The 25,843-nt window shown below is 35.8% G+C and overlaps 1 protein-coding gene and 1 non-coding gene across 2 annotated transcripts in view; one reads left to right on the top strand and one right to left on the bottom strand.

Moving 5' to 3' along the window:
- The window catches only part of RSBN1L (round spermatid basic protein 1 like), a 59,300-nt gene that overhangs the window by 14,629 nt on the left and 18,828 nt on the right, over positions 1-25,843 (top strand). The window contains exon 2 of the mRNA XM_032873282.1: positions 17,688-17,804. Within this exon, the coding sequence (XP_032729173.1) occupies positions 17,688-17,804 (117 nt within the window). The remainder of the gene's footprint in view (positions 1-17,687; positions 17,805-25,843) is intronic.
- LOC116876963 lies at positions 9,444-9,554 on the bottom strand. The gene has a single exon (XR_004384499.1). It is a non-coding gene; the product is annotated as a U6 spliceosomal RNA (small nuclear RNA).

The following is a 25,843-nucleotide window of genomic DNA, read 5'->3' as shown; positions in this document are numbered from 1 at the left end:
TCCTTGTTGATTAAATTGAAATTATTTTGTGAAGTCCACTCTCCTGCCCCGCCCCCACTCCCACCCCAATCACCTAGGAGTTTTCATTAAATTTATTGATTACTTTATAATTAAAAGCTACATGTATGCTTTACCTATTCTTATATTCTTTTATATCTTCATAAAATTTATCGATAATTTTAAAAAACTATTTATTTATTAATTTATTAAGATTTTATTTATTTATTTGACAGAGATCACAAGTAGGCAGAGAGGCAGGCGGGGGGGGGGCGGGGAAGCGGGCTCTCTGCTCAGCAGAGAGCCCGATGGGGACTCTATCCCAGGACCCTGGATCATGACCTGAGCTGAAGGCAGAGGCTTTAACCCATTCAGCCACCCAGGTGCCCCAAATTTATCGATATTTAATATAGATTATGAGTTTTCTTCTGGTATTTTGTTTCATTTTGGGGAGTTTTTTTTTTTTTTTGTCCAGATTGTTACAGGTATATAAGAAAGCTTTTGTTTTTTCTGCATATACTTGATAATTGGGTATGTAAGTATATAGTAGTGAAAGGTTTTCATTTCTTCATAATCAGGAATGGGTTTCTTTTCTTTCTTTCCTTTCTTTCTTTTTTTTTTTTTTAAGTAGCCTCTATTCCCAGTGTGGGGCTTGAACTAATGACCCTGAGATTGATAATCACATGCTCTACTGACTGAGCCAACCAGGGGCCCCAAGGAACAGATTGAATCACAATAAGGTACTTTGTAATATTCAGGAAATAATTTCTTTGTGATACTTGGAGCATTGTTTGTCTTTGAAATCTGAGATCTCTGTTAGCAGAGTATAATTGTTGAGCTTGACAAACATTTTTAGTGCTTAGGTGCTGTGGTAGATTTTAGTAAAAATTACAAAATCAACAGTACAACGTTTCTGCCTTAAAGAACCTTAAGCAATCTAGCAGGATACTAGAAAAAGTAATTATAATATTTAATGCTATAAGTTAAACACCACAAGACAGATGGGAAGTAGTATTGGTACTAGTGGAAATGGGAGTAGGCAGATATTAAGAAAGGGAGAAGGGGTGCACGAGGGAGGAGGGGACGTTTGAGAGAACCTTTGAAGGACAGTATGGTAGGATTTCAGTAAAGAAATGAAGGAATTGGGACCCCTGGGCGGCTCAGTCGGTTAGTGTTTGCCTTCAGCTCAGGTTTTCTGGCTCCTTACTCAGTAGGGAGGCTGCTTCACCCTCTGCCTGTCACTCCCCTATTTGTGCATACTTTCTCTCTCTCTCTGTCAAATAAATACATAAAATCTTTAAAAAAAAAAAAAAATGAAGGAGGGGCGCCTGGGTGGCTCAGTGGGTTAAAGCCTCTGCCTTTGGTTCCGGTCGTGATCCCGGGGTTCTGGGATCGAGCCCCGCGTCGTTCCCTCTGCTCGGCGGGGAGCCTGCTTCCTCCTCTCTCTCTCTCTCTGCCTGCCTCTCTGCCTACTTGTGATCTCTGTCTGTCAGATAAATAAATATAATCTTTAAAAAAAAACAAAAAAAAATGAAGGAATTCTAGGTAGAGAGCATTATTTGAAGTGTAACATTCATGAAACTTGATAGGAAAACAGTGATGCAATGCCATAAAAGCTAAAGGAAGAAAATAATTTTGAGATGTTTAATTATAGTTCTGACATTATATATTGCTAAGCATCTTTATCCTAGCCCTTCGCTTCTGATTTTAAAATATCAGTGTGTTTTATAAGACAAATTCTGTTCTGAAGTCAGTGCAAGTTTTGTACATATATAACTTACCCCAAACAATGTCTTCATTGACTCTAAGACTTTGTGAAGGATATATTATCTATTGCTGTGTAACAAACTTAAAACTTGGTGGCCTAAAATACAACCATTTTATTATATTTGATGATTTTATGTGTCAGAAATTCCAGCAGGATTTACTAGGCGATTTTGCTTCATGCGGGGTTGACTTGGGTTGCTCAGCGGTGCTCAGTTAGTGGCTGGTCTTTTTTAGTAGGTCCCAAGATGGCTTTACTCACTTGGGTGTTTTCTCATCCCTCTGATAACTAGAGGCTAAGCTGAGCCCCTCTCTGTCTGTGTCATCTTGGGGCCTTTCCACATAATCTCATCAGGATAGCTGTATTTCTTACATGGCAGCTTAGGACTCCAAGAGACCTGAGTGGAAACAGCAAGGCTTCTTATAACCTAGCTTTGGAAGTCTGAATCATTTCCTCCCTGTACACACATTAAGGCATTAATATTTGTAATGTATTACAAATTATAATATATTAAAATAATTTAAATAAAATAAAAATTTGTAATATATAATATAATAGGTATATTTGTTTTATAAAATTTCTTTTAGAGTACATTCTAAATTGAAAATAGATAAAACACCTATAGGAACATTATTTAATGATATTAATATATAACTTTTTAAAATTTAGAACTTTAATTCATCGTATGAAAAACATAATTAAGAGTGCATAGTAAGAGTAGTGGTTCCCACATATGCTGTTATTATTAACTGAAAACTGTATGATTTACTGTTTGCATTATAGAGTATAATAGTAATTAAATAATCTAATTGTATAATGTTGACTTTAGAGGTTTAGAATGCCCCAGTTTGTGTGTGAATCACATTTTATATAATAGCTGTAGTATAAAATTCAGTGACCAGAGTGTTTTAAGTTTGTTATCTAGATACCGAGTATAATGCCTCAATACTTTTATGTCTTGCTTTTACAATATTTTGAGAGGAGAAAAACTAATTGTACTTCTGTTTTGGAGGCAGATCTTTCGTGGTAGGTCAGTGAAATAAGCCTGACCTGAACTTTTTGATTACAGTAGGAGAGGGAGCCCCGACCACTATTTCTTGTTATGCCTGGCTTGGCTTCCATGTAGCTACATATATCTTTATTTTTTGTTTTCCTTTTAGTGATTCTGTGTTTTTGTGGCTACTGTAACTATACTGTTTTGTCACTCTATGTGTGTTTTCCTAGATGATTTCTTAATGTGATTCTACTGTTTCTATTTAATAATGATAAGTGCCTGTGATATATACTGGGCACAGTGTTGGAAATAATGCATATGTTGCCTTTAATCATAAAAATCTAAAAGATAAGTGCTACTGTGTTTGACAGATGAGAATACTGAGGCACAATACAGTTAATAAGTAATGTGTTTTGTGTCACTTGGTGGCAGGAGCAGCTGGAAATTAAGTATGTCTAATTACAAAGCCAGAGTTATTTCCAGTGTATTACAGTATGTTTAGAATGTCTTAATACCCAGCTGTCTTAAACTACATCATTTTCAATGTTCTCTTCCTTGTTTTTTTGGTCTCAATATGTTAGCCAGAGCAACCTGCTTATTCCTGAATAGTAAGAGAGGAAAGTATTGTATTATTTGAACATCTCATATTGTCTTCAGGCAGAAATGTTTTTTGCATTACTGTATAAAGCATAGGACGTTGTTGCTGTAGGAGTCATACTAAATTTTTCCCTTTCTTTAAGAAAAGCAGAAAGAAAGAATCATAAAATACTAGCTGAGAAAGATTCATCAGAGATCAGTTAGCATAAGCCCCGGAGTTTTACAAGTACAAGCAGCAGAAGCTCCCTAACGCTCCCTCAGTTCTGCAGTTCACAAGTCCTTAATGTTCTTAGTTCCTGGAACTGCACAGGTCTTTCATAGCTCAGGGTTCTTAACACGAGCAGTTTTTACAGTTAAGTCCGTAAGGACCTTTAACCGTTTCAGCATTTGCCCTCAGAGTGGATGATTTTCTTCTTAGCCTTCCAAGTTTCTGGAACCCATTTCTGTGTCCTTCCTTCCCCTATAATACAACTTCCTACTGGGGAAGTTTTGGTGCAGAAGAGCTAGACGTAGTGCTGCTACTAGAACAGGTACACAGAGAAGCAGAATTCAAATCATAAGAGAGGGAGGGGGAAGCAGTGGTCATTTCTAGTTGTAGGGATCAAGGAGTCCTTAATGAAAAGCTGAAATTCAGCTGAATCTTGCAGGATGTGTAGGATTTTGGTCTGCAAGAGTTGGGATGGGCAAAGGCCTTCTAACTAAAGAGAGTAAGATTTGAGTAGTAATGAATCAAAAAATCTGGAATCTTGTGTACATATATATATGGTTGGATAGTAGAAGAAAGGATTCATGTATGAGTCTTCATTATACAGATTCTTAAATGGCATAGTGTGGGCATTTTCTTTTTTTTACAAAAGGTGTATTCATTTGTTTAAAGTGGAAGAGAGTGACATGATAAACTGTAATTTCAAGGAATATTTTTTGGCCACTGCTGGGATTGGTGGAGAGAAGAGAAATGGTAAGTAGGAAGATCACTTCTTTCAAAAGAGAATTAATCAATTATGGTGATAGTTGTGGAAAGGGAAAGGAAGATGGACATATTTCAGTAGACTGAACTAAGCAAGTGCTTTAATGTTAGGGAAAAACTGAAGAGGGGAGTATAAAGGTTTTCAGAATTTTGAATTTGGATGTTGGGGGATATTAATGGAATTAAAAGAAAGGCTTGAATCTTATTTATATAAGAAAGATGATAATTTTGGTGTTAAATATTTCTTTTTAATTAAAATTATTTTTCATTTTTTATTCTTTAAAAATTTATTTATTATTTTTATTGACATATAATGTATTATTTGCCCCAGAGGTACAGGTCTGTGAATAGTCAGGCTTACACACTTCACAGCACTCACCATTTCACATACCCTCCCCAGTGTCCATAACCAACCACCCTTTCCATACCCCCCTCCCTCCCAATCTCATCTTGTTTCATTTTTTCTTTCCCTACTTCCCAAACCTCCCACTCTGCCTCTCAAATTCCTCATATCAGGGAGATCATATGATAATTGTTTTTCTCTGATTGACTTATTTCGCTCAGCCTAATACCCTCTAGTTCCATCCATGTCGTTGCAAATGGCAAGTTTTCATTTCTTTTGATGGCTGCATAGTATTCCTGTGTGTGTGTGTGTGTGTGTGTGTGTGTGTGTGTGTGTGTGTAAAATAAATATATATACCACATCATCTTTATCCATTCATCTGTGGATGGACATCTAGGTTCTTTGGCTACTGTGGATATTGCTGCTATAAACATTCGGATGCACGTGCCCCTTAGGATCACTACATTTGTATCTTTAGGGTAAATACCCAGTAGTGCGATTGCTGGGATGTAGGGTAGCTCTGTTGTCAACTTTTTGAGGAACCTCCATGCTATTTTCCAGAGTGGCTGTACCAGCTTGCATTTCCACCAACAGTGTAGGAGGGTTCTCCTTTCTCCGCATCCTCGCCAGCATCTGTCATTTCCTGACTTGTTAATTTTAGCCATTCTGACTGGTGTGAGGTGGTATCTCATTGTGGTTTTGATTTGTATTTTATGCTGAGTGATGTTGAGCATTTTTTCATGTTCTGTTCATGTCCTCTGCCCATATTTTGATTGGATTATTTGTTCTTTGGGTGTTGAGTTTGATAAGTTTTTTTATAGATTTTGGATACTAGCCCTTTATCTGATAAGTCATTTGTGAATATCTTCTCCCATACTGTCAGCTGTCTTTTGGTTTTGTTGACTGTTTCCTTTGCTGTGCAAAAGCTTTTGGTCTTCATGAAGTGCCAATAGCTCATTTTTGCCCTTGCATCCCTTACCTTTGGCGATGTTTCTAGGAAGAAGTTGCTGCGGCTAAGGTCGAAGAGGTTGCCACCTGTGTTCTCTTCAAGGATTTTGATGGATTCCTATCTCACATTGAGGTCTTTCATCCATTTTGAGTCTATTTTCGTGTGTGGTGTAAGGAAATGGTCCAATTTCATTTTTCTGGATGTGGCTCTCCAACTTTCCCAATACCATTTGTTGAAGAGACTGTCTTTTTTCCATTGGACATTCTTTTCTGCATTGTCGAAGATTAGTGGACCATAGAGTTGAGGGTCTATTTCTGGGCTCTATTCTGTTCCATTGATCTATGTGTCTGTTTTTGTGCCAGTACCATACTGTCTTGATGATGACAGCTTTGTAATAGAGCTTGAAGTCTAGAATTGTGATGCTACCAACTTTGGCTTTCTTTTCCAACATTCCTTTGGTTTTTCGGGGTCTTTTCTGGTTCCATATAATTTTAAGATTATTTGTTCCAGTTGTTTGAAAAAAAAATGTTGGGATTTTGATAGGGATTGCATTAAATGTGTAGATTGCTTTAGGTAGCATAGACATTTTCACAATATTTGTTCTTCCAGTCCTTGAGCATGGAACGTTTTTCCATTTCATTGTGTCTTCCTAGTTGCTCTCATGAGTACTTTATAGTTTTCTGAGTACAAGTTCTTTGCCTCTTTGGTTAGGTTTATTCCTAGGTATCTTATTGTTTTGGGTGCAATTGTAAATGGGATCGACTCCTTAATTTCTCTTTCTTCTTTGTTGTTGGTTTAGAGAAATGCAACTGATTTCTGTGCATTGATTTTATATCCTGACACTTTACTGAATTCCTGTACAAGTTCTAGCAGATTTGGAGTGGAGTCTTTTGGGTTTTTCACATAAAATATCATATCTGCAGAGAGTGAGAGTTTGACTTCTTCTTTGCCGATTCGGATGCCTTTAATTTCTTTTTGTTGTCTGATTGCTGAGGCTAGGACTTCTAGTACTTTGTTGAATAGCAGTGGTGATAGCAGACATCCCTGCCATGTTCCTGACCTTAGGGGAAAAGCTCTCAGTTTGTCCCCATTGAGAATGATAACTATCTAGCTGAACTCCTGCGACTTGATGTCATTTTAGTCTGCTACTCCTCCGACATCTTGCCTCTCCAGTTTTTTTAATTTTTAAGTCGTTTCTGTACCCAGTGTGGGGCTTGAACTCACTACCTGGAGATCAAGAGTTGCACGCTCTGCTGACTGAGGCAGCCAGGTGCCCCAGGATGTTAAATATCTCCTGTGGAGATGACATGGTGAAGTTTGGCCAAGATGTTGGGTTGAGATACTAGTTTGGGGATTCATTTGCCTAATGGTTATAGTTTAAATCTTAGGAATTCATTTTTAGACAAGTATAGAGAATGAAGAAAGAAGTACACCTAAGACAAAATCCTAAGGAGAATATGCAGGTTTTTATGATAGGATCCTGAGTTATGGTGTCGTCAGGATAGTGCAGTGCCATTGACCTTAGGAGAAGTTTTGAGTAAGACGCTAGTGATGTCTCTTGCAGTGAGGACTAATAAAAAAAAGGCTAAGTGAAACATATCAATCAGAGAAGACACTTATCATATGATGACACTCATATGTGGAATTTAAGAAACAAAACAAAGCATTATAGGGGAAGAGAGGAAAAAATAAAACAAGATGCAACCAGAGATCGAAATAAACCATAAGAGACTCAGTCATAGGAAACTAACTGAGGGTAGCTGTAGGGGAGGTGAGTGTGAGAATAGGGTTACTGGGTGATGGACAGTAAGGAGGGCATATGATATAATGAGCACTGGTATTATAAGACTGATGAATCACTGAGCTCTACTTCTGAAACCAATAATTCATTATATGTTGGTTATTTGAATTAAATAAAAAGATGGAAAAAAATAAATGAGTGCTGACAACATAGCCTTAAAGCAAGTCTTTTTAAAAACAAGTGTTCCAGGGGCGCCTGGGTGGCTCAGTGGATTAAAGCCTCTGCCTTCGGCTCGGGTCATGATCCCAGGGTCCTGGGGTCGAGCCCCACATCGGGCTCTCTGCTCGGCAGGAAGCCTGCTTCCTCCTCTCTCTCTGCCTGCCTCTCTGCCTACTTGTGATCTCTCTCTGTCAAATAAATAAATAAAATCTTAAAAAAAAAATAAAAACAAGTGTTCCAAACACTGCTTCTATATCATACATAGAATGGCTCAATGATATGATCAGATAATTCAGTAAATATTTGTATACCAGAAGAATAAATAAAATCTTTAAAAAAAAGGCTGAGAAGGCATTACTCCTCTTTTTACTATATCTTTAATCTTTTCCTTTTACCTCCCCACTTCAGTTCTGTATTATTTCTCATCTTCTCCTCTTTCCTGCTTGCTTTCAGATCTCTTTGTAGCTATACCTACTCCTGTCGGGGGAGGGTGATCAGGAAGATCGGTGTTGTTGTTCAGACTAACTGATTTCATAGACTGCATTATTACAGTGTGAATCATGGCACATACCCAAAGCAGGCAAAACTGTGATAGCATAAAGCCTGTTTGAGGTTTGTGCTGCAAGAATATATTGTGGCTGAAAGCTTTAGTAGGAAATTCTACCAATACTTCTTAAGAGGTAAGTGTGGATTTTTATGACACTTTTTTTTATTACTATTTTTTTGTGTAAGCTTTCTGCCCAATGTGGGGCTTGAACTCATGACCCTGAGATCAAGAGTTGCTTTACTGACTGAGCCAGCCAGGCCCCCATGACACTTCTTTAAAAAAAAAAAAAAATTCTAATGAACCTGTATAAGGATCCTTTTCTGTACAAAAATTTTTGGTTTAATGAGTCGTGGTATAGTATGGGATTTCTGTCTTTTCCTTAAAATCTATTAAGTCTAACAAACAGTGTATGTATTATGTACATATTCAGAATACATATATAATTATATCATATTTTCTCCTTTCATTCTTTTTGTTAACTATATCATGATCTTGAGACAATGTATATAAAGTGAGATAGAAATGCACTTAAACAATTGTAACAAAGGGAGGACTTTGTAAAAATGAAGAGTATTTTCTTGTGTGTGTGTGTGTATTAGGTTATATGTTAATTCATTGTTATGTTTTGAAGTGCTTTTTTCTTCCTTTTCTGATAGACATTAAGTGATTTATTTAAAGATAAATTTATTTAAAGATAAATCTTTGAAAAAATACTTGTCTGAACATAATTATCCATTCTTCCTCCAGGAAAGAGATGTAGGCTAACAATTACATAAACAATAAATATGAATCCCTTTCTGTCATAGAGATTACAATTAATAATAAATATAAATAATTTAGAAGTAAAGGAAATAAAAATCAAGACTTCCTCTTATTCCTTCTACAGGAGTAAACCCTGGTAGGTGTTTTGTGTTCTCCCTTCCAGACTTTTTCCTGTGCATTTACATATATATATATAAATATATGTACACACAGAAAAGAGTATGTAGCCTATTTTTAAAAACCTAAATATGCTATGTGCATTTTTTTAGAACTTGCTCATTTTACTTAACAGTGTGTCTTGGAGCTCTGTCCATTACATAAAGTGAAATTTATACACATATGTACACAAACTGTGTGTGTCTGTGTTACGTATGTATGTATGTATAGTTGACACACAGTGCCACATTAGCCTCATGCACACAAACTGTCTGCATGTATTTCTTACTTATTTATTTGACTGTGGTTGACATACAGTAGCACATTGGCCTCAGGTATACCAAATAGTGATTTGACAGTTTATACATATGCTATGCTCAGCACAAGTGCAGCCACCATCTGTTCCATAAATATGGAAGGCTTCATGAATTTGCATGTATTTCTTGCTCAGGAGCCATGCTAATCTTCTCTGTATGGTTCCAATTCCAATTTTTGTGTATGTGCTGCTGAATTAAGCATTATGTTTCTTTCTTTCAAGTTTTGCCTTTATACATTTTTATAAATTTTGGTAATTCCTTAATTTTAGAATAGTTTTAAATTTAAGAAAAATTAGAGAGTACAGAGTGCCCATGTATTGTGTACTTTTTTTTTTGTATCTTGTACATTCTCTTACTAAAATTTTACATTTGTATTGTACATTTGTCACAGTTAATCAGTATTGATACAATATCATTAACTAAAGACCATACTTAATTCAGGTTTTCTTAGTGTTATTTTTCTGTTCAAGGAATCCCACCCAGGATACTATATTACATTTGGTCATCATGTCTACCTAGGCTTTTCTTGACTATGGCAGTTTCCTCAGACTTTTCTTGCTTTTGATTACCTTGATGGTTTGAGGAGTACTGATCAGGCATTTTGTAAAATGTTCCTCAATTGGGATTTGTTTTATGTTTTTCTCATGATTAAAATTGGGCTACCGGTTTTTGAGAGGAAGACCATGACTTTAAAAATAAAATTTAATTTAAAAAAATCAAGGGGTGCTTGGCTGGCTCAGGTAGTTAAGTGTCCACCTCTTCGTTTTGGCTCAGGTCATGATCTCAAGGGTCCTGGTTGATTAAGGCCCCGCCCCCGTTAGCGGGGAGTCCGCTTGAAAAGTCTCTTCCTCTGACCCTTCCCCCCAATTGTACACATGTGCACACGCTCTTTCTCTCTCAAATAAATAAAATAAATCTTTTTAAAAAAATCAAGTAGTACTGAAATGTTTATAATGAGAAATGGCCCTGTTTCCATTCCCTGCCCTAGGCCCCAGCTGTTAACTCTTTTAGTTCTCATCTCTTAATTCCAAATTTCTGAATAAAGTGTTCATACAGCCTTTTGATTTTTGATTAAAAGTTTTAGGCATATATTGCATCCGTGTTAAGATTAAAAATAATTTAGCATTTTTATAACCTAGCTTCTTTCTTATCCAGGAATTTCATAAAACTTAGTTGTAACATAATAATCAGTGTTAATTATGACTTGGCAAATACTTTTGAGTGCAGATCAGAGATCCGTTTCTGTACAGCCTTCTGGGTTTTCATAATACTTAAAAATTACCTCTCTTTACACACAGATGGTGCCCACCTTACAATGACTTACAATTTTTTGACTTGAGTATAGTGGGAAAGTGATGCAATTCAGTTAGAAATCATACTTTTGAATTTTGAACTGTGCTTTTTGAATTACCAATATGTTGTAGGATATTCTCTGGTGATGCTGGGTGGGGCAGTGAGCCATAATGCCAGTCAACCATGGGATCACAAGAGTCAACAACCCAAACATTTAAAACCATTCTATCCCCATAAAACTGTTTTGTTTTTCAGTTTTAGTAAAATATTCAAAAATTACTTAAGATATTCAACACTTTAATATTAAATAGTCTTTGTGTTGGATGATTTTGTCCAACTGTAGGCTAATGTAAGTGCTCTGAGCCCATTTAGTAAGTTAGGTGTATTAAATGCATTTTTGAGTTAATGTTACTTTGAATTTACAATGAATGGGTTTACTGAGATGAAATCCCCTTGTAAGTCAAGCAAGATCTGTTTATATCTGTTGCATCTTCATTTTCTGTCCTGTTCTTTGTTGTGTGATAATTCCTCTTTATTCTTGGAGGTACTTTCTGCAGTGCTCTCTTGCTGTCCTTCAGTCTGAACTGGCTGCCCTTTAAGCCAGCTGCACAGCTTTCATACGGATAGCTCCTTGTGTGCCCGCCTGTGCTCAGTCTCCTATTTCCTTGGTCTCATTTGTTTTGTTTACTCCTTCATTTACTTGAACATATCCTAAAGGGGGATCATGTGTGGTAAAAATGTTTGAATTTTTGCTTGTCCGATCATGTCTTCCCTCATATTTGATAATTTGGCAGATGAAAGAATGCTAAGTTAAAAATTCTAAGTTAAAAAGCATTCTGGAGGCACTTGTTTGTTGTATTGCTTTCTAGCATCCTCTGTCATGTTCAAGAGTTCCACACTGTTACCTGATCTTTTGTATGTGATCTGGTTTTGTTTTGTTTTATTTTGTGTTGTTTTAATTCCTTAGGAGACTTTTAGGATCTTTTCTTCATCTCTGGTGTACCGAAATTTCATGATGGTGTGCCTGGTGTGTGTGTGTGGGAAGGGGGGCTACCACTGTGAATTCCATTCTTTGTGCTCATCCCTTAATGGAATCATCATCTTGGTGTCTGATCTTTTCTGGGAAAATGTCTTTATTTATTTTGGCATTTTTCTTCCCTATAAAATTCTGTTTTCCTTTTCTGAAATTTCAGTTAATTTGATATTGGATCTCCTGAATCTTTTGGGAATCTGGTCCTTGAGGTCACCTTATTTTCTGCTGTTTTCCACTTCTTTGTCTTGTTGCTCTTCTTTGGAAGATTATCTCAACTTTATCTTCTAACTTTTGAGCTTTTCAGTTTTGCTATTTTATTTTTAAATTCTAAAAGTTCTTTTTTCCTAATTCAATTCAGTGTAAGCACTTTAGAGAAGTGCAGTCAGCTTGTTTTTAGCTCCACCCTTTGCCTTGCCTGGGGTACCTGAGTTTCAAGCCTGTTCCTTTTCTCCTGAAAAGGAAAAGTGGATGTTTGCCTTAAGGAGTGAGATTGAGTGATTACTTGACTCTCTGTGACAAGGATTGGAAGACTGGGAAGTCCAACTATTTTTTGTATAAATTTTTAAATGATTTCGATTGTATTAAGACTCCTGTGTGTGGTGTGTATACAACAGATGTATATGTGTATATGTTTGCATGTACTTACACAGATCTGTGTATATGACAGATGTGGGATCATTTTATAGATTTACATTTATATGTGTTAAATTGCCATTTTCTTCTAACATTTCATGAACATTATCCCTACTTCCTAATATTAACTATTATTCAGTCATGATTTTTAATGGCTTTGTGTTTTCCATTAATGAATATACCCAAATTTACTTAATCAGTCTCCCTTTATTAAGCCTTTAAGTTATTTACAGTTTTTTGTAATTGTAAATAATATGAGATGAGGACTCCTGTATATGTATATTTGTGCTGGGTTTTTACTTCCTTTTTATTAAATACTAGCAGTGGAATTCTGGGATCATAAGAATGATCGGGCTTTTGTTTTGTTTTGTTTTTGTTTTTTAGAGAGGGGGAAGAGGGAGATGGAGAGAGAGAGACTCTCACACAGGCTCCATGCCTAGAACGGAGCCTGTCACAGGGTTCCATCTGTTGACTCTGAGATCATAACCTGAGCCAAAATCAAGTCTGAGCCACCCAGGCGCCAGGTGCAAGGTTGAACTTTTTTTAAAGATTCTTTTTTTTAAGATTTTATTTATTTATTTGACAGAGATCACAAGTAGGCAGAGAGGCAGGCAGAGAGAGAGGAGGAAACAGGCTCCCCGCTGAGCAGAGAGCCCCACGTGGGGCTCGATTCCAGGACCCTGGGACCATGACCTGAGCTGAAGGCAGAGGCTTTAACCCACTGAGCCACCCAGGCGTCCCAGGTTGAACTTTTTTTAAAAAAAAATTTTATATTTTTGAGAGAAAGAGAGTAAGGGGTTGGGAGAGGGAGAAGCAGACTCCCCACTGAGCAGGAATCCCCATGGGGGGTGAGGGGGCTTGATGCTGGGACTCTGGGATCATGACCTGAGTTGAAGGCAGATGCTTAAGCGACTGAGCCACCCAGGCGCTCCAGGTTGAGCTTTTTTTTGATGTTAATTTGACATTAAGAGTTTTTGGAATTTGTTTTATGTCCTTTGCACCTTTTTTTTTTTTTTTTAAGCTTCATTTATTTACTAGAGAGAAAAAGAGCACGTGAATGCCCATGCTCCCAGGGGGTGGGGAGAGGGGCAGAGGGAGAAGAAGAGAAAAATCCCAAACAGGCTTCCTGCTGGGCACGGAGCAGGAAGCAGGGCTCCCTCTCAAGATTCTGAGACCATGACCTGAGCCAAAATCTAGAGTCTGTTGCTGAACCAACTGATACACTTAGGCACTCCTGCAGTGTTATTTTTTCTAATTTTTTTTTTCTACTTAAAAAAAAAAAATACTATGTTGTAAGAATTTTTCCTATAAAAAGAGATCTATATAAAAAAGAAATTACCACATGGTCTTATAAGGAAAATTATTTGTTTTTATTATTGAGACTTTACACACAATAAAATTGTGGATCCCTAATGTTTTTGGAGGAGTAGTTTCATTAAATCTTCTGATTTTTTGTTAAAAGCAACCAGGGCAGTTAGAAAAGGGAAATACAAATTTGAGGAACTGCTCCTGGAAGGCTGTAAGGACTAAGAATTTACTTCCTTGCTGTGGTATGATAAGGAAAGGAAGGAAGAATTAACAAATATCAGTGTAGAGCACATGGAAAGAAAGAAAGTCATGATGTACTGTAGAAAATAACACAATAATTTCTTACTATGTCTTACTATGTCACGTACTATGTGACCTGTTTCATGAATCAAACAAACATTTATTGAGGTAGAGCCTTCTCTACTTAAAGAACATATATGATACAATGCTTATAAGGAGAAAGATACATTTATAGCAGAAAGAATACAGTGTGAAATTTGCTGTAATAAGGTTAGATATAACCTGCCTACTGTATTATACAGGATAGTATTAATGGGCCTGGTCTGATTTTGTAGCACAGAGTGATGAGAATGAGCCTGTTTGTTGGTGACTGCCAGAAGTTATAGCTGTCACCTCTTATATGTGGAATGATAAATGATACCTGAGAAAATAAAAATTAAATGATACTCAAATACTGTTTTTTAGTTTTAAACAGGTAAATTTTGTTTTGTTTTTGTGTTCATCAATATGAGTATGATAATGAGTTTAAATATTTGTCACAATGAAAAGAATATATTTCTTAGATTTTTTTTTTTTAAGATTTTATTTATTGATTTGACAGAGATCACAAGTAGACAGAGAGGCAGGCAGAGAGAGAGAGAGAGAGAGGGAAGCAGGCTCCCTGCCGAGCAGAGAGCCCGATGCGGGACTCGATCCCAGGACCCTGAGATCATGACCTGAGCCCAAGGCAGCGGCTTAACCCACTGAGCCACCCAGGCGCCCCTTCTTAGATTTTTTAAACAGGGAAGTATATAATACATTTTTGAAAGTTATTAGAACTATTAAAAAATAGTGGCAGTCTTCTGTTATTTAAAACTATGAATTAATTCTTAAGATTTCAGATAAATGGATTTTTGTTGTATTATGAATCTCGTAAGGGGTGCCTGGGTGGCTCAGTTGGTTCAGCAAGTCTGTCTCTTGATTTCATTTCAGGTCATGATCTCAGGGTTGTGAGATCTAGCCCCAGTCAGGCTCCATGCTGGGCGTGCAGCCTGCTTAAGAGTCTCATTCTTCCTCTGTGTCCCTCTCTTATTCTCCCCCTCACTCTCTCTAAAAAAATTTAAGAATTAAAAAAAAAATCTCTTAAAAGGATTCTCTAACAATGCTTTTTATAAGTTTGACTTTCTCCTTACTGAAGTGATTCATCTAATATTTGTGTGTGTGTGCTTTCATCTCTGTTTTATTATAATGACTTTAATACAGGTGAAGACTAGTAAATTTTATTATAACCAAATGAAAACAATTTATTTGTTATTTAAGAACCGATTTTGCATAGCTTTACCAACAGTAGGAATCAAATGATATTGTTGATTGTAACACTCTTTAGTACGCCACTATTATTTATTTTTATCTTTTGTATGTAAGTGCTCAATAGAAATATATTGCTAAATAAATAGAATGTTATATTATTATATTATTATAGAAAAATCCCTTTTATATCTTATTTGAAGTTATTTTAATCAGTTTTATTTTTTATATCTTAACTTTTACATACAGTGTATATCTGATCGGGGCTGATTGCAGGAGCCTGGGATCATGACCTGAACTGAAGGCAGAGGCTTTAACCCACTGAGCCACCTAGGCGCCCGGGTGCTGTTTGTTCATTTTTGTAAAAATTGAGCTGTATACTTTTATTTTTTTCTATTTATATTATGTCTTAATTAACTTTAAAAAGTTCAGTAATTACTGAAATAACACTTTAAAATTAATAATGTTAATAGGGATGATTGGGAAAAGAAATGTGGAGATAGGTAACTGTTTTCTTCAGTTGTGATTTTTAAAGGATATGTAAATAGTTCATTAAAAAATGTATGTTTACTTAGGAAATATCAACTTATATATGTGTCTAAGCTCCAGCTATTTGGAGTAACACTTTATGCCTGGATGATAGCCTGTGACAGGATTTCAAGGACTTTAGACATCAAGAAGGAAGAATAGCAAACTAGTCTGAAGCATGAGAACAGCTTAATCTATTTCTAGAATTTAAGTTATATATGTACAGACTTCCTGTTTATTCACTTCTATATCCCTAACCCTTTGCTTATACTTAGCAATGCATATTTGTTAAATCAGTGTGTCCCTGTTTTCGTTTGCTCTGCCATCAACTATCCTTTCTTCTGCGTTGAGTATTACCACCTTTAAAAAAGCACTTTGTCAATCTGATAGGTAAAGTATCTTATTTGAATTTGTATTTTTTTATTATTAATGAGTGTAAGTTTTAAAATGTTTATTAAGTACATGACTTAATTTTTTGAGAATTATCTGTTTAAGTAGTGTAGACCTGATTTGTTCAGTGTAGTAGCCACTAGTGTCATGTGACTCTTGAACACTTTGAATTGAGATGTGCTGTTAAAGTATATACTGGATTTTGAAGTCTTATTGTGAAAAACCATGTAAAATGTCTCATTAATAATTTGTTAGTGTTGGCTTCATTTTGAAATGACAATTATTAGATCTGTTGGTTAAATAAAATTTATTATTAGACTTAATGTCACCTGTTGGGTTTTGTTTCCGATGTGACTCCTAGAAAATTCAAATTCACATATCTGATAAGCATTGTATTTCTACTGGGCAATACTGATCTAGATGGTAATCTAATCATGAGGTGATATAGGACTTGAATTTGGGTAGTATTTATAGAAGGAAAGTAAGGGGGCGCCTGGGTGGCTCAGTGGGTTAAAGCCTCTGCCTTCGGCTCAGGTCATGGTCCCAGGGTCCTGGGATAGAGCCCTCCATCAGCCTCTCTGCTCATGGGGAGCCTGCTTCCCCTCTCTCTCTGCCTGCCTCTATGCCTACTTGTGATCTCTGTCTGTCAAATAAATAAATAAAATCTTAAAAAATGGAAGGATTTTAAATTCTGCAGTATGTGTGTACACTATATAATCTGTCACATTACAAGATATTTTATAGTTTTTATGTGCTTCAGTCATGACTTTGTAATCAATTGTAAGCTTTTTTTTTTTTTAGGGCAAAGGCTACATTACTATTTTGAAATTCTCTACATCTTCTGTTTTGTTGTCTACATAGTAGCTTGATTGAATAAGAACTGGATATGAAATAATCTTATAAACTCAAATTTAAATTTTTAGAATGCAAATCAGTGATTCCTAGAGTTCTTATGCCTTTTATTTTACTGTATTTATTTATTTTTCTTATTTTTTTATTTTTTTCAGTGTTCCAAGATTCATTGTTTATGTACCACACTCAGTGTGCTATCACCAGCTAGCCAGATCAGTCATATCCTTTTTAAAAGGAGTAAGGATAAGGGAACTAACATCTAGTCTTACGTTTACCAGGCTCTGAGTAGTCATTTTATATATTTTTTCATTTAATCCTAATGGTAACCTGTGAGAAAGATAACGACTACCATTTTATAGGTTAAGACACTGCCATTGAGTAATGTTTCCATTGTTAGGGTATTAATCCAGATAATGGCCAATTTCAAAGCTAGCATTTTATCCATTGTAGTTTACTGTCTTGATTGAAGTTAGTTATTTTACATGACTTGAAGTTAGTTTAATATTATGGTTGACATGAATTAAAGAATAATCTCAAGAATGAAATGTATAATGATAAATTTTGATAGTTTATGATGTATATATTATATGTTTTATGTTAATACATGACAGGAAATTTGGAAATCTTTTCCCAGACCTGAGAGGTAGAACAAAAGGCATGTTTGTTTTTCATTTTGATTTTTCATGGTGTATTCTAGAAATTGCACTGTAGTTTTTGGGGAAAAAAATTACAAAGTAGTTTTAAATATTTCCTTTGTTTTGTCTTTCAGATAAAATCAAAGACAAAATTAAAGAGCGAGATAAGGAAAAAGAGAGAGAGAAGAAAAAGCATAAAGTAATGAACGAGATCAAGAAAGAAAATGGAGAAGTAAAAATTTTGCTGAAAAGTAAGTTCATATTCAGTGATTTTAGTTGTATTATATTCCTCAGTTTACTTACTGGCTTAGTGATTTGAATAAGAAATGTTTGTCACTGAATTTTGCTGACAATAAACTTTAATTGTAAGAATATGGAAAGGTTTGTAATAGTGGGGCGTTTTAATCTGTGTAGTAATGTCTTTAGTATATTTAATTAGTGAGTTATGAAAAAGCAGAAAAAGTTAGGCTTTTAGGTTCCTTAAATATAGGTCATCTAATTCTGTGTTTGCATTACTAGTCTTTATCCATATTTAGATCTAAAAAGGCTAAAACAGTTTTAATATGGTAGGGATGATAGAAGAAAGTGAGCTTAAAAATACTTGACTGTAATCACCATATAGTCTGGTATCAGAGGGAATGTTTTACTCTGAGCTGAATTAGAAGGTATACTGTTTTACTGTGAGTTTCTTGCAGGCTTAAAGAACATCCGCTTTTTGTTTGCTGTTTTTTCTCTATTGTTACATTTGTTTTCAGTTGCTGTTTATACATGGTGGGGGCGGTGGCTGGATAATAATACAAATCCTATCAATAAATCTGAACTTTTTCAGGGAATATGTATGGTAGAAATACAAGTAAGGACAGTTATAAATTCACTCTGGTAACAAGAGAAGAGTCAGTGGCACTTTGGTTGCTAGACAGCTAACAAATTCATTAGCTGACCCTATTGAGAATTTGTAGATCAGAACACAATGACCTTGATTAATTTGACACTGAATTTATGTGTTAATAAACCATTATCTCTACATTAAGAAGAAAAGGCTGTAGTACCATATGTGTAATGAAATAACTGGTTAAAATTTATATTATTTAAGAAACAATATTAGATTCTGTATTTTGATTTCATTCTTCGTCTTGTTTCTTGGTCACACTTTATTTAAGCTCTGTTTTCTACTTGTCAGAACTTTATAAAATTCTTTTGACCTTGGAAGAAGTAGTCAGAGCTTAAGTTGATGGCTACTTAGTTAGGTGCATGGTCCTTTTATTCTATTTCTTTTGACAGTGTGTTTTTGTTATATTGTCTAAGGAGATTGTAAGACTTTGAGGCAGGAATCAAATCTAACCACCCTAGTGTTGTATAGCAGCTAATGATTCATTATTGAAGTGTTTACTTAACTTTACCCTGTTGGTTTAGTCAAATAGTCATTTTTTACTGGCTTAGTCAGATAGCTATTTTCTTATCCAGTGGAATGTACAGTGATGAAAATTCTTGTCGCTCGGCTGAATGTTGGATTCCTTACATACCATTTATGTGAAATATGTGAATCAAGAGATTACATATACAAATAAAATTTAAAATAGCCTCAGAAAATGGAGATTTTTTTTTAGTAATAGCAATAGTAACCTTGACTTCTAAGTAGATGAAGAATGTAGGAGATACTTTGAGCTAAACGGAAAACCCAGTGATGATAAAGGGAGGAAAATGAGGTAGTTTTGGAAATGAATTAGTGACCTCTAAGATGACCAGGGGAAGATGAATTTACTGTAAAACAGGTAAATAATAATCTAATTACTGCTTTACAGCGTTGTGAAGATTAAAAGAGGTTTAAAGTATGGTGGAAGTTCCAAGTAATGTGTTTGGTCCACAGATAATTCAATAAGTGGCTATGAATTTTTTTTTTTTTTTTGTAAACATGTATGAAAGATTAACTCCTGTGATTGTAAAACAACACAAAATTATCTCCTACCTGGGTAAGATAAAGATAATTAAATTAATAAAACACGTTTCGTTTGGAAAATAGTGCCTGTCCCATTGTAAGCAGCCAGTAAGTGTTAGCTATTATTATTACCCAGTAAAAACAATTAGCTCTGCTGGTTTATGAACAGGGAAGGGCCTTCTTTATTATCGGTCTTGTGCAACAATAACAGAATCAATATGGTAGGGGTGGTGTGCGGTTACTACTATGTGCCCCTTTTTCCTTCATGGCTTTCAACTCTTATTTTGTCTTTATAATTTTCTCCTTCTGTGATAATGCTAATGTTGCAAGCTGTGGCTACTCAGGCATTGATTGTTTGATGACAGCACTTGAGCATCTAAAATAGATGCTAATTCTTACTTTACACCAGTCTTATTTCCTTCAGGTTTTCATCAAAAACTGCATCTAACTGAGTATGACTAGAGTTACATACATAATCATATACATGCCAAAAAGGTTATTTATTTATCTGAGAGAGAGACAGAGAGCACAGAGGGAGAGGGAGAAGCACACCCCTATTGAGCAAGGAGCCCAATGCGGGGCTGGATCCCAGGACCCTGGGATCATGACTTGAACTAAAGGCAGCTGCTTAACTGACTGAGCCACTCAGGCTCCCCAGAAAGTTTTTATTAATGTAGAAATACTATAAATGTTTTTCACTGATGAAATAGGATTACTTGCTTTATGAGAAATAGTTTAAAGGAACAAATGTTATTTGACTCATAAGCTTATTCAGCTCATCCTTTTATAGTTAATGTCTGCCAACTACTTTCTCTGAGCATACTTATATCTTCTAGCCATTTTTATGTTGTGAAAAGTTGTAAGAACAGAGATGTTATGATTATAGTATTTTTGAGGGTAAGTTTTATCGTTATAGTATATCACAGAAGCTTGCTGGTGAGCAGCGGGCATGAGGGTTGAAAGAAGCCAATATCCAAGATTATTGGTAGTATACCAAAGGTCACAGGTAGGTAATTCTTGTTAGGAAGAGTGAAAATAATTGCTGTGCAAAAAAAAGCAAAGTCATTCCCGAAAGACCAGAGGTTGAAAATAGCTAAGCTAATTACTACTTTTTTTTCTATGTATGATAATGGAGTTATATATAAATATTAGTTCTTATATTAGATATGAAATCAGAACCAGTTTTTCTGGACAGCCTTTATTTTTTCTATTAACACTAAACGTATACTAAGGCTGGTGGTGGAAATAAATGCCAGTAAATTTGTGATTTTATTTTAAACTTTTTTTTTTTTATAATTAGTCATTGACAACATACACTATTTTTGTTTCTGTTTCTGTGTGTGTGAAAAAGAGGGGCTTTTTTTCTCTAGCTATGTGTGTGCACCTTTCTCTATAGCTGAATCTCTCTTTGCCTCTCTTTGTATTTATGTGTCTGTGGTGCTGTGTGTATGTGTATTTGTGTGGGGTCCACTGTGTGCATAGATCCATGGATCTGTGGAGGAAGGATTCCCTATCAACCTTATACCTTTATACATTTTGAGGGTCCAAATTACTGAGAACCCATCTTTCTTTTATGGGTGGTTATTAGGATCCTTTTAATAAGATATGCTCTGATTTGAAGAATTACAGGATATAGAGAAAGGTGTACTTTAAATACTTTTTAGGGTCACCTGGGTGTCTCAGTTGTTAAGCATCTGCCTTCAGCTCAGGTCATGATCCTAGAGTCCTGGGGTCAACTCCCTGCATCTAGCTCCCTGATCAGCGGGAAGCCTGCTTCTCCCACTCCTTCTCCTTGTGTTCCCTGTTTCGCTGTCTCTCTGTCAAATGAATAAATAAAATCTTAAAAAAAAAACCAAAAACACTTTTTAGTGTAAGAGAAGAACATTGGTATTCAAAATTATCTAATTTCCTTAAAGTATTTTATTTTTGTTTTTCCTTAAAGTATTTTAAAATTTTGTCACTATATATCTACTGCATTTCATATGTCATTCTAAGACAGGAAATGAATGACAGATTATATAAAACTTTAAAAATCTGTCTAGTGAATGCTACTGTCTCGGTTTGGTTTAAACGTAGAGTATATTTTACCTGTGTCCATCAGAGGTCCTGGAGACTACCCACAGGTTTGGTGATTTGCTAAGACGACTCATAGGACTCAGCATATAGATGAGATGTCCTCATGGCTATGAATTACTGTAGTGGAGGATATAAAGTAAAATCTGTAGAGAGAAAAGGCACACGGGGGGATGTCTGGAGGAAACCAGACGCAAGCTTCCAAAAGTACTGTCCAAGTGGAATCACACAAGATACACTTAATTTTTCGAGTACTGAATTGTGACAACACATGTGAAATGTTGTCTGCCAGGAAGTTCGTTAGAGACTTGATACCCAAGATTTCTATTGGAAGTTGATTACATAGGCACCTTCTGTCCAGCATATATAAAAATTCCAGGCTCTCAGAAGGAAGATATGTTCAATATAATACATATTGCTTACACAAAAAGTTTTAGGTATAGTGAGCCACTCTTAACAGGGAATTGTGGGACCATTCCCAAAGAACAAGTTTCTCAGATGCCAGCCAGGGGCCAGCCTTGCAAGCAGGCCTTTCTAAGATTAACAGTCTCAGGCATGTTACGTTAACTTTCTTCTGCATCCTGTGCTTAGTTTAGTAGTTAATTAGAGTAGCTTGTCTTGGGAATTTAATTCCTTAAGGCTCAATATGAGGCTCTCTTAACTGATTCTTTACTATTTTGCATTTTTTCATCTGACTATTTAATACTATTGCTATTTTCATCCCTTCTTCTGACTAGAAAATAGGTAGGCTGTTGTACCTATTTCATTTCAAAGTAACATAATATCCTTATAACTGGATATTTTCTATTTTACTTTTTAAACATGTGTTAGGCATAAAAGTAATAGGATGTTGAGCTTATATTCTCATTCAAATGAAATTCTGTTTATTTTGGCAGTCCACTTAATGTGTAATTTTACATGTTGTTTTTTTTTTCTTTTTAAGGTTTTATTTATTTATTTGACAGAGAGATAGAACGAGAGAGCACAAGTAGGCAGAAGGGCAGGCAGAGGGAGTGGGAGAAGCAGGCTCTCCACTGAGCAGGGAGCCCAATATGGGGCTCCATCCCAGGACCCTGGGATCATGACCCGAGCCGAAGGCAGTCGCTTAACCGACTGAGCCACCGAGTCGCCCCATTTTACATGTATTTTCAATTTAGTTATTATATTTAGGCCTTTTAACCTTTAAGTTCTGTTTTTTTAATTCACTGCTGTCTTTTTTCCTTGACACATATAGATTTTGTTTACATATAAAACCTCTTTTGTCTTTTATTCTGATTACCTCCCTATTCTAATTTTTTTTATTACTGATTTTGTTCTTAAGATATTAACCTGAATCTAATGTTTTGATAGTTCATCCTAGGTAGCAAGTATGAATTTGTTAATATATTTACTTACTTCTGGGGCGCCTGGGTGGCTCAGTGGGTTAAGCTTCTGCCTTCAGTTTGGGTGATGATCTTGGGGTCCTAGGATCAAACCCCACATCAGGCTCTCTTTTTGGCAGGGAGCCTGCTTTCCCCTCTTTCTCTGCCTGCCTCTCTGCCTACTTGTAATCCCGCTCTCTCTGTCAAATCTAAGTAGACTCTTCAGAGAATTTTGTGACCTTACAAATCTGTCTAATCAATAAAATTGAAAGGTTTTTAGTTTTGCTTTTCATGATTATACCAAGTTAGTCTTCATGGCATATTTATGAATTTTTAGAAAGTGATGATTTACTGTTCACATTAAACTTCCCCCTTTTAGAATTGCCATCAAGTTGAGAGAATTTTCTTATTTATTTATTAATTAAATATTTTATTTATTTATATGACAAACAGAGATCACAAGTAGGCAAAGAGGCAGGCAGAGAGAGAGAGGGAAGAAGCAGGCTCCCTGCTGAGCAGAGAGCCAGATGCGGGGCTTGATCCCAGGACCTTGAGATCATGACCGGAGCTGAAGGCAGAGGCTTTACCACACTGAGCCACCCAGGCGCCCCGAGAATTTTTTTGTTTTTTAATATTTATTTATTAGAGAGAGAGTGAGTGTGTGCACACGAGCTTGAGCTTGGAGCCTGTTGGAGGGCTTGATCTCATCACCCTGAGACCACAACCTGAGCTGAAACTAAGCGTCTGATATTCAACAGCTGGAGCCATCCAGGTGTCCCAACTTGAGAGCATTTTTATGTTTATTGTTTCCAAGATTAGGATTTAGTAGCATTTATATTGTGGAAAGCTTTGGCTGAAAGGAGACAAGGAAAAATTCCATAATCCTCAGTTAGCTTGTTGGTGAGAGAAATCTTTTCATTCATGGATTCATTAAATATTTATCTGTATCGATGTATAAAATGCCGTGATGATTACAGTGACGGGGGAAAAGTATCACTTCACTCTGAATTCCTATAAAAATTACTTGTTTCACTCATACAGTATGTGGAAGGACATCTGATACAGAGGTATCCTCTGAGTGAAAAAAAAAATGACTTTATATGAATTTAGAATAAAGTGATTCCAGTTCCTACTAGAGAATTGAGGGAAAGGAAAATGAAGGAAGTGATTTATTTCTAAGGAATGGGTAAGAAAGAGTTCTTGACAAGGGTATTTTAGGGAGAGGAAATGCCTTTGCAAGTAGTAGAGAGATAAGGCAGGAAGGACTAAGTGTTTTATAAGAAATTGTAAGTAGTGCAGATTGAGCTGTGAATGAAGTGCTTGAGAGTATTGTCTTGGGATTCCATCCTGGGGTGGTTACATTTTATTTGCTAAGTATAGAGAACCCTTGAAAGAAGTTTTCTCAATGGATGAGTATGATCAAAGAATATATAAAATTTATAGAAAGATTAATAAGGCTTCAGCATTCAGGGTGTTGGTCATGAAGCTGTTAGACCAAAAAGTAATAAGGAAGTTAAAAAATCAAGGATGAACTGGATTATTGTTAAACCTTGGAGAGATCAGGAAGAGTGAAAGAATATCACTGGATTTGACATTTGAACATTCTGGGAAAGTAAATTTGAGTAGACTGGATGCAGACCTAGAATTTAAGGGATAAGAATGATAAGGTAATAAACGGAAGGCACTTGGCATAGATGGTTCTTTATGAAAAGTTTTGTTGAAAGAGGAGAGGGAACTATTTTTGTAAGGGTTTTTGGAATTGGTGGGAAGGACTTATTTTGAACAGTAGGCAGGACATCTCACTCACTGGAGACATGAATAAAAGACGTGAATATAGAAAAATTTAGTTAAGGAGATTGGGAAGATTTAATTCATAACAGGGTTGTCTATAAAAGTGAAGTAACAGGTAGAAACACTGAATGCCTTCTTTTCTTAAGTCTTACCTTATTGGCTTTCTCATATTATCTTAGGAAGCATAATATTTTCTTGTGAAGATGTTTACTTTCTCCTTTTTTCTTACTGTACAGAAATATATCGTGATAATGTTACATGTTTATATGTAGCTATATAGACTCCATGGATTATTCTTTTCTTTTTTGGAGTTCTGAATTTCTGGGTACAGAGTCTACTTGACTTCAGTTACAGAAGCTTATTAATATAGGCTTATGGGCGCCTGGGTGGCTCAGTTGGTTAAGCAACTGCCTTCGGCTCAGGTCATGATCCTGGAGTCCTAGGATCAAGTCCCACATTAGGCTTCCTGTTCGGAGGGGAGTCTGCTTCTCCCTCTGACCTCTTCCCTCTCATGCTCTCTCTCATTCTCTCTCTGTCTCAAATAAATAAATAAAATCTTTAAAAAACAAACAAAAATATATATATATGCTTATAATGCCCCAAGTCTTTTACTTTTATATTCATCTCTTTACTAGTACATGGTATCATTTATGCCTAAGACATGAGAAATTGTTCTAATTCTGTCATCTTCTTTATGGTGCCTTACTGGGTTTTCATCAGGAGCTTTGCAGACTCCAGTGGACCTCTACAATAGCCCATTTTAGATGTGAGAGTAATTTACTGAGAAAATACAGTAAAAAGCTAAGAAATTGCTGCATTTGTTGCTCTTCTACTATGCAAGTCGCTTTCTCCCTTTATGATTTACAAGTCTTGACACATATAATTTTGAAGAACTTAGATGAGTAAAAATGATGCTACATATCAGTGGGAAACATCTGGAGGTTGTTATCCATATTGACCTCTGTTCACCTTCCCATTTTTTATTTTCTGCATTTAAATTTGAAGATAATGCTTTCTAAAACTTCCATTTATTACTTCAGTAAACACTGACTGAGAATCTGCTACATGTCAGAATGGTACTGCACACTACAGGTGTAAGTTTGTCCTAGGCCTTCGTGTTCATTTATGT

The sequence above is a fragment of the Lontra canadensis genome, unplaced genomic scaffold, assembly GCF_010015895.1.
Source record: "Lontra canadensis isolate GAN:19392208 unplaced genomic scaffold, GSC_riverotter_1.0 scaffold48, whole genome shotgun sequence".
In the NCBI taxonomy this organism is placed as follows: domain Eukaryota; kingdom Metazoa; phylum Chordata; class Mammalia; order Carnivora; family Mustelidae; genus Lontra; species Lontra canadensis.
Note: the sequence above shows the minus strand (reverse complement) of the source record. Positions and strands in the feature narration are given on the sequence as shown.